Here is a 14,964-nt window from a genome sequence, read left to right as displayed (position 1 = left end):
TTTGGTCTGATGAGCAGCTTGCGTGGGAGCCACTGCCATCGGTGTGTTTCTCTGTGTGTGTGGGTGTGTGTGGGTGTGTGTGTGTGTGTAGGTGTGTAGGTGTGTGGGTGTGTGTGTGGTTGAATGGGTGAATAAGAAGCAACATTGTAAAGTGCTTTGGATAGAAGCACTATATAAGGGGCAATTACTAGCTTATTAATTACTATAGTTATTACTAGCAACAGTGTACCTCCATCTTACATATATATATATATTTATATACTTGATAACAATAAACAAACTATGGGGAATAACAGGGTAACAAGATGAGAATAAGAAAAATATTGAGAAAGTAAGTATTTTGTAGTTAAGGGATACTTATTAAATATTAACATAATAAGTGTGGATACAGTGTAGCTATGGTGTAACTACAGATAAGAGGGTGAGAGGCTGCAGTTTAAATTAGTTGTACCTACTTTACAACAACGGGTAACAGAGGGGTTCAGATATAGCAATTTTTGAGTAAAGAGGCAGCAGTACTAAATCACACCAATCATTTGATATTTAATTATTTATCAATAAGTTGTTTAGAATACTAAAGTTCAACTTAAATTGGTTTTAATTGCATTGAGGCAATAAAAGCATAATTGCTATTTATTTTCTCAAAAAGCTTCTCGCCTTCTTATCTGTAGTTAAACAGTAGTTATACGGTAAGTACAACTAATAAGGCCTGTTTTAAATTGGAGCTTCTTACCCTCTTTTTATTTGTACTTACACAGTGGTTACACTGTAAATGTTTACAACTATTATGTAATTATATAATGGGTACCACCACGTAACTACAAAATACTTACACTGTTGGATATTTTTATTATTCTTATCTTGTTACCGTTATTCCCCAATGTTTTCTTTATGTTATCAAGTGACAACAAATGTGTATCTATAAGTACTGTGGAGGTACACCGTTGTTACTAATAATTACACAGTTCACAAGTTCACTGTACTTACCCTATAAGTGTTACCTTTACATTAAACAGTCATGATAAATCATGCTTGATTACTATTTTATTACTCCATTCACCTATTAAAACAAAACAAAAAAGTCTTTTTGATTAAGCCACATGATCTGCAAAAGTCACCCAAGGATGACTTTCCCTGTACAATTCCTAATGAATGTGAATGGATTTCAACAAATGACAAACTCTCAGTATGTGGGTTTGACCTTCATGCAAGATTGTTTTTGATGGGAAATCCTTTATATAAATTGCCATCTAACATGTGATGGCATTTTAACAAAATTGAAGACCTTTAATATTTATAGGTTTTAAAGTAATTCACTCATTATAATTTCTGTCACTGCTTTTCAAAGTTCTTATTCTTTAATTTTTACTGTACTACAGCTTATTTGTTTTACCAACAGATGCCATCTACACTGTGTTAATTGAAGCACTCTTTACTGAATTAGGATTTAAATGTTGTTCCTCACTATGCAATAAATATAAAGAGAACATTTCTAATCTATGTTGATTTTGAATTTTCTAATTATGTAAAACAATTGAATTTAATTGGAGGAACAATTTTGATTTTCTTTCTTTCTTTCTTTTTCTGAACTTTATTCAGACTTGCTGCCTCAAGTACTGTCTTCACAGCCTTACAGTACATCAGCCCACTGTACAACTAAACTGTTAATCCCAGGGATAGAAGATATCTTTGTCAAAAAAGTAGAAAGTTATTCAGTTCAGTTAGTTTTAGAGTTAAGAGAGAGCCTCTGTTACAAACTAGAAATGAGAAGTTTGAAAGATGTGGCTGAATACCTAATGAGTGGGTCTAATGAATATTTTGTTTTTGGAGATTGACTTACACTGTGTAGTACCAGTCAACATACCTCAGCTTCTACTGCATCAGTGTAGACTACTCCTCCAACTCTAGCTATTTGCTAGAAAACAAAATGGTAGCATGTTAAAACAGTAGGATATAGGAATACGATAGTTCCCTCCCTGCCCCCCCACATCCTATTCTGCAAGCGAGAACAGAATGCCTCTGTTCCACCACCCCTCCTGATCTCCTCTCTTCTCTCCTTCCATTACAGCGCTTGTGTGTAATTAATTATGAATGCTCAGATTGGCAGAATATGGCTACTGTACTGATAAATTAACATGGTGAGAAGCTCTTTCTCTGCCCCATTCCCTTGTCTTGTTCCTCTTTTCCCTTATCTTATTATCTTTCTATTACTTTTGTATAGGAGGTAGAGCAGCAGTTTAGGGAATTCCATGAGCATATGATTAATGTCCTCTGTACATTCTGTTTAGGCAGCATACAGCAGCCTTGTGCAAAGGTATGATTAGCCTTTATGGGTGGTAGGTAGTGCTGCTGGAGGCAGAGCATCTCTACTTTAAAGCCTTTTGTAACTGATGTAACATTTCTTCTCAAAAAGGAATACTTTTTTCTTAGTAGCTGAAAGCCTGCCTTTTTGCTTATGTTTTGCTTAAGGTAAAAGTGGTATATAGAAAAGGAAAAAATTATAATAATTTCCTATAAAAGGGAATTATTAGCCACTCTCAAAAGAGAAGATGTAAAGGACTTTTATATTAAAAATAGTGTTTCTGTGCAAACAAACAGAGACAAGTTGCTTTGTCAGTGCTCTGTTACTGAGAATCAGACACTCCAGTAGATTTTTCCCTCTAAATGTTCTTTAGATTCAGGATTTTTTCTAAGAGCTTAAAGTCAAATCAACATTCAAAAAGCCCAATAAAGCTATTACTGCAGCATTTAGGGGCCCCATAGAAAATAAGGCATTTTCAATTCATTAATTCTTTAATCCTACTGTCAGCATTAGCAACCAGTTTGCTACTTGTCTTGTTGAGAGTTGATTTGACATGATTGATGAAGTGTGACATATGATTTGAGGGGAAGGTATGCGTTTGTTACTATGGCACCTATTCAACATTCTTTGGCAACCAGGTCTTGTGATCATGCGGCAATAAGGTCTGAAATAAAACCAGGATTGTTTTTGTTGATCTCTCTACAGTTTTAGTGATTACTGGTTATGTTTTGCTTGTTGCCAGGCAGTGGAAGAGCTGCTGGATTCCTTGGAGCTGGAAAAGAGCAACTACCATATGGGACTGAGCAGGGTGAGTGTAGTTACACACACTTACACATGCACGCTTTTTACGTCCTTAAACATATAATGACTGTAATAATGCAACTTTTCGTATTGTGGCCAGGCCTCAACTGCAAGAGAAACCTTGCTTTTAAAAATGTACACAAGTTAGAACAAGCCTCTTTTACTATCATAGTGGGACATATCCTAGAAACACCAGTAAGACCGTCACTGATTTTGAACTTGGTTCTTAAATGCCATAAAACCTCCCTCTGACTTATATAAAAAAAACTCTCTACTTCTAGCTGAAAAATGCCTCCGGGTGACATTAATTGGATGGCGTGGTGGCGTTCCTTCAGGAATGCGGTGTGTTAATTCAGAAAAAGGCTCATTAAATACAACATGGAGTTCTTCTTTTCCGGCACCATGCATCACTAAGTACAGTCCTCTTTATCAGTCCACAGTACGGAATCCTACCCTCTGTGGATGCCATTAACAACTTTTTGGTGAAAACTATTTTTGAATCTGATCTTAAATCTGATGTTTATGGGGACTTTGTCAGATGATGTGATGGACAATGGATTTCTGTCTCTTTAACGTGGGTGGTGATGAGATAACATTACTCTTTCATACACGTTCGGACACCCTGTCTCATAAAAAGGTTCCTAAGCAACTAGTCTGCAAAACCAATTTGGAGGTAACATTTGATATTTTGGATTATAGCCCATTGCAACATGTCTTTAATGAATGAACCGATACATTTATCTATAGAGATGTGAACGCTTGTCCATCGCTCTACCCGAGTGGTGCGTAAGTGCGGTGCTTTTATGCCAGATTTGTGAGTTTGATTCCAATGTTATGTTGGAAGATAAAAGCTGGTGTCAGCTGTTGGCTAACCTACAACAACCACCTTCCAATGTCAATGAGCTTATCATGTTTAGACTATTTAGATTTTTATGTTTACGTTTATTGAAAGGTTAATATTGCTGAATGATTTTATCACGGTGTTCAGATTTGTTAGATCAGCTGTTAAAAAACCAACCAGCTTTTGGTAAGAATGCAGAGAGGCAGAAAAGAGACATTATCACCGTGGAGTGATGTCTCCTCATTTTTACATGAAAGTCCAACCACATTTGAATAAAATTGCGCTGGTCCATTGTTGGGTGGCAATCTCGTGATTATACAATAAAGAGACTTTCTAAAAGTAAAAGTCCATTTAAAATTTGGACAAGCAGATTTAGTTACTTTCTGCTTGCAAGAGACAATAAACACTGTAAACTGGAATCAATAGAAACCTCCCCCACCTCACATGTGTTTGTTACAGCTGCTCCTGTTTGCGGCCGAGGAAATTGTTCAGTCTGTTCTCCTGTATATACACAGCTAAAATCACCAGTCGTAACTCCCAAAATATAAAAGTGGCACTCTCAGAATTAGCAATGGTGGTCGCGCTGATGAACTGAGCCTGGTCTCTCCCTAACACTGAGCTGCTATTTGCAGCTCTCATACGTTGACGTTGGACTCATGCGGTAAGCATATTGTGTCACTTCCTGTTTCTGCACACTGTAGGGTTTCTGTTGAAGGACTGTTCACTGATCAAGTGCAGCTCCTATTTTTCTTAAATAAGTGGATTCTCTACACAAGAATTAATACTTGAGACACGACATGTGCTTGCATTACACAAGCACATGCTCTTCTAAATATTAACTAGCTAACGTTAACTAATTCCAAATTTTAAAAAATTATTTTATCATTTGCTTCACCATATGTCCGTAGAATGGAAAGCAGCCTTTAAAGTTACTCCTGCACAAGTTGATAATCTTGTTAACAATTCTGCAGCCTCACTATGTACATACATAATTGTACCTAGTGTTGCCCCCTCTAAAAAAGAAGGCAGTAAACTAGAAGAGGCAATCTTCATGGTATAGTTCGCAAACACGCAATTTAAAACAGATAACATGAACGTTAGAAAGGAAGTGGTCCAGAAATTTAGAAAAATCTCATTTAGCCTGTAAAAACAGTTTAAATATGTACAAAAAGGCTCTCTGTGACGCCAGAACAGCACATTACTCATCATTAATAGAGGAAAACAAGAACAAACCCCGGTTTCTTTTCAGCACTGTAGCCAGACTGACTAAGAGCCAGAGTTCTGTTGAACCTAGTATTCCCTTAAATCTGAGCATCAAGATATACAGATAGATCTTCATGTAAAACAGTGCTAGAATCATCAATAAGGCCCCAATCCCTGTTAGATGACTTTTAACCCATAGATCTCCCTGAGCTACCTTCAATTATTACCTCATCTATACTAACAACCTGTCTGCTAGACCCTATTCCAACTGTTCAAGGAAGCTTTACCCTTCATAGATATGTTCATATTAGATATCAACGATCCATCTTTAGAAACAGGCTATGTACTACATGCCTGTAAGGTAGCTGTAATTAAACCACTACTTAAAAAAAAAATCCTGTCTTGACCCAGGTGTTTTAGCCAATTACGGACGAATATCCTCTTTATTTCTAAAATCCTTAAAAAAGTAGTTGTAAAACAACTATGCGATCTGAGTTCATCATCGTACAGAAACAGCACTGATAAAAGTCACCAATGATCTTCTCTTGGCCTTAAATAATGAGTTAGTCTCTATACTTGTTCTGTTTGACACCATTGATCAAAACATTTTATTACAGAGACTAGAACATGAAATTGGGATTAAAGGAACTGCACTAGGTTGGTTTAAATGTTATCTATCTGATAGATTTCAGTTTGTTCATGTTAATGATTAATCCTACATGCACACAAAAGTTAGCTATGGAGTTCCACAGGGCTCTGTGTTAGAACCAATACTTTTTTCTTTAAATATGTCTCCTTTAGGCAACATTATTAGAAAACACTCAATACATTTCCATTGTTAGGCTGATGATACACCGCTATATCTATCTATGGAACCAGATGAAAAAAATTGTTGATCAATCTTCAAGAATGCCAACAAGACATAAAGGCCTGGATGTCCCACAACGTTTTACTTGTAAACTCAGCCAAAACTGAAATCTTAGTATTTGGGCCCAAAAATCTCACAAATATGCTGTCCAACCATATCGTTACTCTAGATACCGTGTGCCTCTACAGCTGCTCAGTGTACGATCCATTGGGAATGCTTGGACCTGTGAATTTATATGCTAGGAACATTATGCAGGAGCTTTGCAGGATGAAGTTGAGATGGGATGAGACGGTGCCTGAACATCTTGCCCAAAGGTGGTCCCATTGGGTGCAAAGTCTAGAACAGCTAAATGACTTTGGAATTGAGAGATGTTTCAATCCAAAAGGCTTTGGTCAGACTGTGTCCGCTCAACTGCATCATTTTGCAGACGCTAGCGAGGATGGCTATGGGACTGTAACATACTTAGTCCAACATAACATCAGTAACCAAGCTCACAGGACCTGTGTGTTGGGAAAGGCAAGGGTTGCCCCCCTAAAGCCCATGACTATCCCTTGTTTGGAGCTTACTGCAGCAACCTTAGCGGTTCGTATAGACAAAATGCTAAGGAAGGAGTTGGAACTACCCCTTGAAGACTCTGTGTATTGGACCGACAGTACAGCGCTGCTAAAGTACATCAGCAACGAGATATTCAGCTTTGAAGGAAAAGGCTGAACTACAAGACAAGAAAGAAGAACCTAACTGTGGAAGCAGAGCTAGACATAATTCGTCACTGCCAGCAGAAGAGCTTTCAGGATGAAATCTCTTCTCTGCTAAAAGGGGAAGCAGTGAAATGGAGCAGCCACATACATAGACTTAATCCAGTGCTTCAGGATGGGATTCTTCGCGTAGGTGGACGAGTCGGCCGAGCTGCCATGCCTGAGGAATCCAAGCACCCTGCTATTCTGGCTAAAGATCATCGGGTATCTCAGCTTATTCAACAGGACATCCATTAGCGGATAGGCCATGGTGACCGCAACCATGTCTTATCTACTGGATACCAAATGCAATCTCAGCAATCAGAAAGATTCTATGCAGGTGTCGCACCTGTCGAAGATTACATGGAGCAACCAGGCGGCAACAAATGACAGACCTCCTGGAGAGTAGGGTCTTAACTGATGAACCACCGCTTACCAGAGCAGGTGTTGATTGATTTGGTTACTTTAGTATTAAACTGGGAAGAACAACTGCAAAAAGGTATTGTGTCATATTCACATGTATGGCTACCAGAGCTGTTCACATAGCATTCATTAATGTTCTTCGACGCTTGTTGCAAGAAGAGGTCAAGTTTTAGAAATACGCTCAGATAATGGAACAAACTTTGTTGGTGCTGAGCAGGAGCTCAGGAGGTCACTGGAAGAATGGAACACGTCCAAAAAAGAGAGTACGCTGACTCAGCGTGTCATAAGGTGGATGTTTAATCCCCGATCTGCTTCTCATTATGGAAGGGTATGGGAGTGTTTAATACAATCCATTAGAAAGGTGTTAGGAACTACATTGAAGGATCAGCATTTGGATGAAGAGGGTCTGCAGACATTTCTCTGCGAGGTAGAAGCCATTTTAAATAGTCAGCCAATAACGACAACTTCTGATGATACAAATGACTTAGAGGCTTTGACACCAAATCACCTTCTTCTCCTAAAAACCCAGCCTTCGATACCTCAGGGAGTTTTCCAGATAGATGATCTTTACAGCCGCCGTAGATGGAGACGACTCCAGTATATGACAGATCTCTTTCGGAAACGTTGGGCTAAAAAGTATTTACCTGAGCTCCAAAGGAGTAATTGTTTCCAACATTAAATGTTTCTAATATTGGAGCACAATTAGGGCCCGGGTATGTATGAGCCAACCAAGGGTCCACAGTTTAGTTATTTATTTTATATAATGTGTGCTTGTGATGTGTCTGTGTACTGATGATGTCATTAGTGACAGACGTGGCACAGTAACTGAAGCAGAGGAACTGACTACAAGAAAGGTGTGGACTGCAACAAGGTAGAAGAAAAAGGTTCTGTGTGTAGCTGTAGAGGCACACAGTTTCTTACCGATTTCTGTGAGTTCAGACATACTTTGAGAAACTAGTTATTGAAACTTGTTGTTGAAACTGCTAGTGAACGTGCTTGTGAGATTACTGTGCTTAAAGTTGTATGTACAATTGATCTGTCATCGGCTAAGTTGAGAAGCAAGTACAATAAATGTTTAATGTTTGTCTAACACAGATCTCCGGAGTAAATTATGTGCTGAAGCTTCAGGAGCGTCAGATTAGAGTAAGATCACCTCTACAGGCATAACTATGGCCTTCAGTACTTCCAGTAGTAGAAGGAGTTACTTTTGAGCAGGATTTTTCCCATACCTCACATAAAGTAATCTGTAGAACAGCCTTCTTCCACCTATGGAACATTGCCAAAATTAGGAGCATCCTGTGTCAAAGTGATGCAGAAAAGTTAGTACATGCATTTGTTACTTCTAGTACTTTTGGGGGGCCCCAGTAACTTCCTAAAAAGCTTGTAATTAATCCAAAAAACAATCATATTTCACTTTCACTAGCTTCTCTCCATTGGCTTCCCATAAAATCTAGAATAGAATTTAAAACCCTGCTTCTTATATAAAGCCCTAAACGGTCAGGCCTCTTAGTATTATATCATCCCAGTAGACCACTTCTATCTTAGAATGAAGGCCTACTTGTGGTTCCTAGAATTTCCAAAGGTAGAATGGGAGGCAGAGCCTTTAGCTATCAAGCTTCTCGCCTGTGGAACCCGCTTCCAGTACAGACACCAGGGAAGCAGACACCGTCTTTACTTTTTAATCTAAGCTTAAAACCTTCCTCTTTGATAAACCTTAGTCAAAGTTATGCTGCTATAGGCTTAGACTGCTGGGGGACCCAACCCTTGGAGCTCCTTTCCTCTTCCTCTTGTCCCTCTCTCCTCTCTTTCACCCCCTCACCTCTCCTCTCACCCCAAAATTGTCACCACTGCATGTCATTAACTCTGTGTTTTCTCCGGTAGTTGTCTTTCTCCTTCTCTGCCCTTTCTGCAGGTGTCCCCAGCTATGGAGCTGTGCGTGGTTTCCAGGGTGCAGCTACTGGTCCTAAATCTAAATAAAGTTGAATTGAATTGATTTTGCTGTGTACCTGTATACTTGTTTTTGTTTAATTAGTCAAAGACTGTAACTGCTGTTTTTCAGGGAAACAAACCAGAGGCGATCAGGCTGAATGCATGCTTTTATTAACATCCAAGAGACAGTTTCCATTGGTCAAAGTGTGTCTCTGAAAACAGGGACACAGGCAGCAGCTGTTAAACCTCCTCGCTCCTTTAAGGTGGGGGAAAACACAAACACAGTACAAAAACTGCTGTATCTCTAGCCCCTTTCAGACATGCAGTGGAATTTATTATCCTGACTTTTTTAGGAGTAGCTGTATGTGTTAACAAAAATGTCTGAATAAAACGCTACCAGTTATATCCTACGAGCCCCCTAGGGCAATGTCTGTATTATGCATGTGAGCTTGTGCTTGTAGCATACTTGCTCTGTCCCAAATCATTTGGATGATTAAAAGCGCTCCCGTCGGCATAATAATGATGATTGTATCATTCAACTGCCCCTGTAGTCGAGTGATTGAACTTTTTTTATTAGTTGCACGGTTCTGATGTGATGTAAACAAAACACTAACATCTTAAGCCTCTTGTTGTGCAAATGTCAGGCCATATGCTTATGACTTCAAACACAAACAAAAAAACCCAGTTCAACACTCCCTGCTCTCACTACAAATAACAATGTCATCTGCAAACATCATAGTCCAGGGAGATTCTTGTCTAACCTCATCTGTCAGTCTGTCCATCACCAGAGCAAACAAGAAGGGGCTCAAAGCCGATCCTTGATGCAGACCCACCTCCACCTTGAACTCCTCTGTCACACCTACAGCACACCTCACCACTGTCTTACAGCTCTCATACATGTCCTGCACCACTCTAACATACTTCTCTGCCACTCCAGACGTCCTCATACAATACCACAGCTCCTCTCTCGGCACCCTGTCATACGCTTTTTCTAAATCTACGAAGACACAATGCAACTCCCTATGACCCTCTCTGTACTTCTCCATCAGCGTCCTCAAAGCAAATACTGCATCTGTTGTACTCTTTCTAGGCATGAAACCATATTGCTGCTCACAAATACTCACCTCTGCCCTTAGCCGAGCTTCCACTACTCTTTCCCAAATTAAACACACTCCATGTAAAATAAACAATGGATTGACATTAAAAATGGGTAAGTTTAAAAAGAATAAAGAAGTTAGAGTTGTGTCATCCTGGCAGAGTTTTAATTGTTTAACATGTGCGTTGATGAACAAATTTATTGTTTTTTGACTTTCTGGTGATGAGACGGAGACGGAGAAGGGAGACTATAGCATGAACACCATAACTATATGTTGATATATGCTAATTTCATTCATTCCTCAATTTAAGTGCCAAAAAAGGCATCTAGTTAAGTAATTGAAACCAGATAATTTAGACAAAAGCAGGATCTCATTTTCAGTCACATATGCAATACTGCAGATGTGTCCGTAGACATTTTTATTAAATGGGCGACAATGCAAATAATTAAAATAAGATGTCAATAATTACAGTTGTCAAGCAAAACAATGCATAGCAAAAGTTTTATAAGAGGGGCAGTTCGGCTCGGCTACTGAAGGGAGCAGACGTGACACCGTAACAGGAGCAAAGGGACTGCAGGTAGTGGGGAAGGCAACAAGGTATAAGTGAAAGGTTTAGAGTGTAGCTGTGGAGGCACATGGTTTCTTACAGAGACCTGTGGGTTCAGCCATAGTTTCATCTTGTATGTATGAAACTGTTTGTTAACGTGTTTGTGAGATTACTGTTCTTAAACTTGTATGTAAAATTGGTCCCTCATCGGCTAAGTTGAGAAGCAAATACAATGAATGTTCAATGTTTGTCATGCAATGATCTCCGGAGTGAAGTACTTCCTGGACCATTAGACTCGAGTAAGATTGCTTCTACACTGTCCAATCAGAGACGCCACAGTCGGTCATTAGTCTGCATGTTGATTAGCTTTGAACCAGATACAATACCAGTGGAAGCACAAGTAATTAGAGCATTATTAGCTTGTGGTAGTACTGTGGAGGACTTGATCCTTAAGAATTTGACCTTTCACTAGTTTCTATTTCTTGTACATTCCAATTTTTTTGTAATGAGCAATTTAAAGTTAGCAGTGTGGGCACAAATACTGCTGATTCCGGTATTTGAATTGAATATATCATTTTTGTGATAAATTTTGACTTTTTTTATTTGTTATTTAAATCATACCACAGTGATCAGTTGTTTGTCAGAATGAATTAAAGATTTAATTGTTCATAACTAAAGTTTTGTCATGTTGCTTTGATATCATCTGAAATAAGTAGAATAGTTTTTTTAAACTTTTGCAGGATTGCAGAGAGACTATTTACTAAAATGTTCTTTTTTTGCTCCTCTCATCCTCATGTGGCATCCTCAACTCTAGAGGGATATCAGACAGTGTAGTCTATTTCCATTTTGATATTTAATCTTCTATGTTGTTCTAATTTTTATTATTCTTCTGACTTTTGTCTTCTGTGCCTTTTTTGGCACTTAACAACTACTTCAGCCTACTTTCAGCAGGAAACACCGTTCAAAACTTAACTATGTTCAGCTTATTAACGATGAGTTCTTCCATTCAGCTTTTTAATATCTTTTAAAGTTTTTAAAGTATTTAGCTTTTTTCAGCAAATTGTTTCTCATTTAAATTAATGGAGACACACTTTAGCTACTCTTCAGCTTTGTCCACTTTCATCTTTAACTAGTTGGACATACTTAAGCCTAGCGAGATCATTCAAACTTTCAGCAAATCACAAGACTTTTAGATATCAGCCTTGTATTCTGCATTTTAATATCTTTTACAGTTTCTGAATAATTGCAGCTCTAAGTTTTATGCAGTTTTCGGAAATTTCGTCTCTCTTCCAGCAGAGTCTTGATGACATCACACACTGCTTCTGCTCTTCTGCTTGTAAAAATTTGTTCTCAGTTTTTCCACAGAAAAATTATTTAATAAAACAGTAGGGACAATTGTCAGCATGCAGAAAATGTGCTTCTCATTTTGATGTGACTAACTGTTATTGAAGGATTTGGCCAAAAGCACAAACAGTAATAATTGATTTGGTGATCATTTTGGCTGTGTTACAGTTTAGGGCATGATGTTTGTAAGAACTTTTCTTTTTAGTAAAATTTTTGAAATCCAGAGGATTTATGCTCTATTTATGCACTTTGCACCCTCTGGACATGTTTGTTTTACATTTTTATGTATTTATTTTATTTCAGCAAAAACAGTTCAGCGTTTTTAGTATTGCTTGGAAAATCTTTTCAGTGATGAAGGATTCACAGTGAATTTTAAAAAAATGCTGTTTTTTTCTGGTTATTATTCTGACTTCCGTCTTGGTTTGTTTGTTTTTTGGCGACTAACTGCTTCTGCATACTTTCGCCTAGAAACACTGTACAAACTTCAAAAGGTTCAGTTTATAAGGGACATTAATGCTTGTATACGGCTTTTTGAATATCTTCTATACTTTTTGAGACTTTTGTACTTTACAAATTATTGCTTTAATGACATTGTCAATGACATAACCAGTGTTATTACATAATTCTTTAATTATTGGCATGACATCACATTTTGTTCAGCTTTTTTCATCTTTGCTTGGAAAAATGTTTTCAGCACCAAAGGATTCACAGTGCTTTTTCTCTTTTTAAATGCTTTGCTTTTAGATTTTTAAATTAGAATCTGTTCGTATTTCTTTTCATTTACTTTTTCTCTTTGTGATGTCTGTTTTGGTATTTGTAATCTTCAGCAAATAATACACTTGCTGGAGTGTACAGCTTCACATCCTTTGTTGACTTCAAGCTGACCATGTTTGTTTGGTTAAGTTATTGTAGGCTTATGTAAGTTATCAGTCCTTTCTTTTATGAGACTTGTGACTTAGTCTTAACTCACCTTCTCTTCCGGCAGGTGTTCTTTAGAGCGGGAACTCTGTCTCGGTTAGAAGAGCAACGAGATGTTCAGACCAGGAGGAACATCTCTGTGTTCCAGGCTGCCTGCAGGGGATACCTGGCTAGACAGGCCTTCAAGAAGAGGAAGGTAAGACTGCTTGGATAGGATCAATTCAAATGAATTTGTCTTTCCTTCTATTATAGTATAGTAGATTAATGTAGCTGTTGTAGCTAAATACAGGTTAAATATACTATAAAATTCCCCGCACGTCCATGTTTCAGGGCAATCATATTTCTTCCTTTAGTGGTGTACTTAACACTTCTGTACCACAACTAGAAAGTTGTTGGTTTGAATCTACCTGATTCTTGTAGCCTTTATCTGTTTGTGACTTTGCATGTTTTCCCCGTGCTTGCGGGGGTTTCCTCAAGGTACTCTGGTTTCCTTTGACAGTCCAAAGACACACATGTTAATTTTGTTCATGAATCTAAATTACCCAGGAATGAATTTAAGTGTAAATGGTTGTCCATTAGCGTGTCTCTCTGTGTTTGAATGGCAACCTGTCCACAGTCTAACTTGCCCACTCAGTGACAGCTGGGATATGCTCCAGCCTCCTATGACCCTAAACAGGATAAGTTATCACAGATAATGGATGGATGGCCTGAGAAAAACACAAAAAAATAAGCATTTACAAAATAAGCATTTTGTAATGAAAATTACAAAATCTTCAATACCGCATATATATTTTTGCTCATGTTTAGCTGTGTGGCAGTAGCTTATGATCTTTTTAGGTCAAAAGTATTATATTTTAATGCCTTAACTAATACAATTCATACAACAGATTTCATTACCTAAGACACTGCAAAAAAGTTCGGCTGATCATGCGCCCAGGTGAGATCAGGCTTACCCAAACACATCTTCAAGACTCTGGCATGTTTCCAAGGCAACGCTTTATTTACCTAAACTGTTAAGTTCAAATGGTGTGAATTTAATTGCATATAATTTTGAAATGTCAAAACAATGCATAAAAACACTGCAGATACATGTCCTTTATTTCCAATTGGATTTCTTCCCAGCCCACCTCAGCCCCTTCACTAATAAACATAGTCAAAGGTTTCATCAAGACTATGCAAACATGGAGAAATGCTACTCAGGAAAGTAGCACACCTGGTGGGGTACTGGGAGACAATTTCTGGACACTGATGCGTGAAGCATTGGACAGTGACTACAAGCAAAACCTATGGCAATACTGTTTTCTTTCATTGCTTATGGTGCAACATCTTAGCATAGGCTGCCAGAGATGTATAATTGCAGTTTTTCGTAGAAATTGTAGAAAATTCTAAAATTATAAATACATATTTAAGTTAAGTGTGTAAAAATCTATTATTTCAACCAAAATTCATAAAGGAAACAAAAATTTCACTGAAATTTGTTGGCCAATGTTTCCAGCCTTTAGGAACATTTTATTAATAGAAATATGGTGTGTCTCAGGTTTTCTGAGCATTTGTTAAAAACTTTTCTTATTAATTGAACTGGTTATTTTAAATTTGCCAGACATCCTTAATCTTCTGTGACCGTTGAAAGGATAAGTGGTGCAGATAACAAATGATTAAATGGGTGGTCTTACTCCCATCAACATAAAAAAATGTTGTAAAAAGGGCTTTTATTGCAGACAGCAGTGACAGCAGTAGAAAATGTTTGGCTATTATAGCTGTGACATGGCTATAAAAAGCAAGATCAAATGTCAACTGCTTTTGTGTTTGAAAGCAATTAATATCCACCATGAGTGTCGGACTTGGTCACTATTAGTAAAAGCTGAGTTAAGAAGTACTTACACAGTATATGTACTTAAATGAATACTGTATGTACAAAGTCTGTAAGCCAGAAGTTGTCTATGCAGTACTTAATATT

At 37.9% G+C, this 14,964-nt stretch overlaps 1 protein-coding gene across 6 annotated transcripts in view; it reads left to right on the top strand.

Annotated features, from left to right (window-relative positions):
- Positions 1-14,964, top strand: part of myo18ab (myosin XVIIIA b) — a 105,858-nt gene that overhangs the window by 51,890 nt on the left and 39,004 nt on the right. For all 6 annotated transcript variants that reach the window (XM_067506466.1, XM_067506465.1, XM_067506462.1 and 3 more), the window contains 2 exons: positions 3,045-3,110; positions 13,075-13,203. In XM_067506466.1, the coding sequence (XP_067362567.1) occupies positions 3,045-3,110; positions 13,075-13,203 (195 nt within the window). The remainder of the gene's footprint in view (positions 1-3,044; positions 3,111-13,074; positions 13,204-14,964) is intronic.

This window comes from Channa argus, chromosome 6 (genome assembly GCF_033026475.1).
Source record: "Channa argus isolate prfri chromosome 6, Channa argus male v1.0, whole genome shotgun sequence".
In the NCBI taxonomy this organism is placed as follows: Eukaryota; Metazoa; Chordata; class Actinopteri; order Anabantiformes; family Channidae; genus Channa; species Channa argus.
Note: the sequence above shows the minus strand (reverse complement) of the source record. Positions and strands in the feature narration are given on the sequence as shown.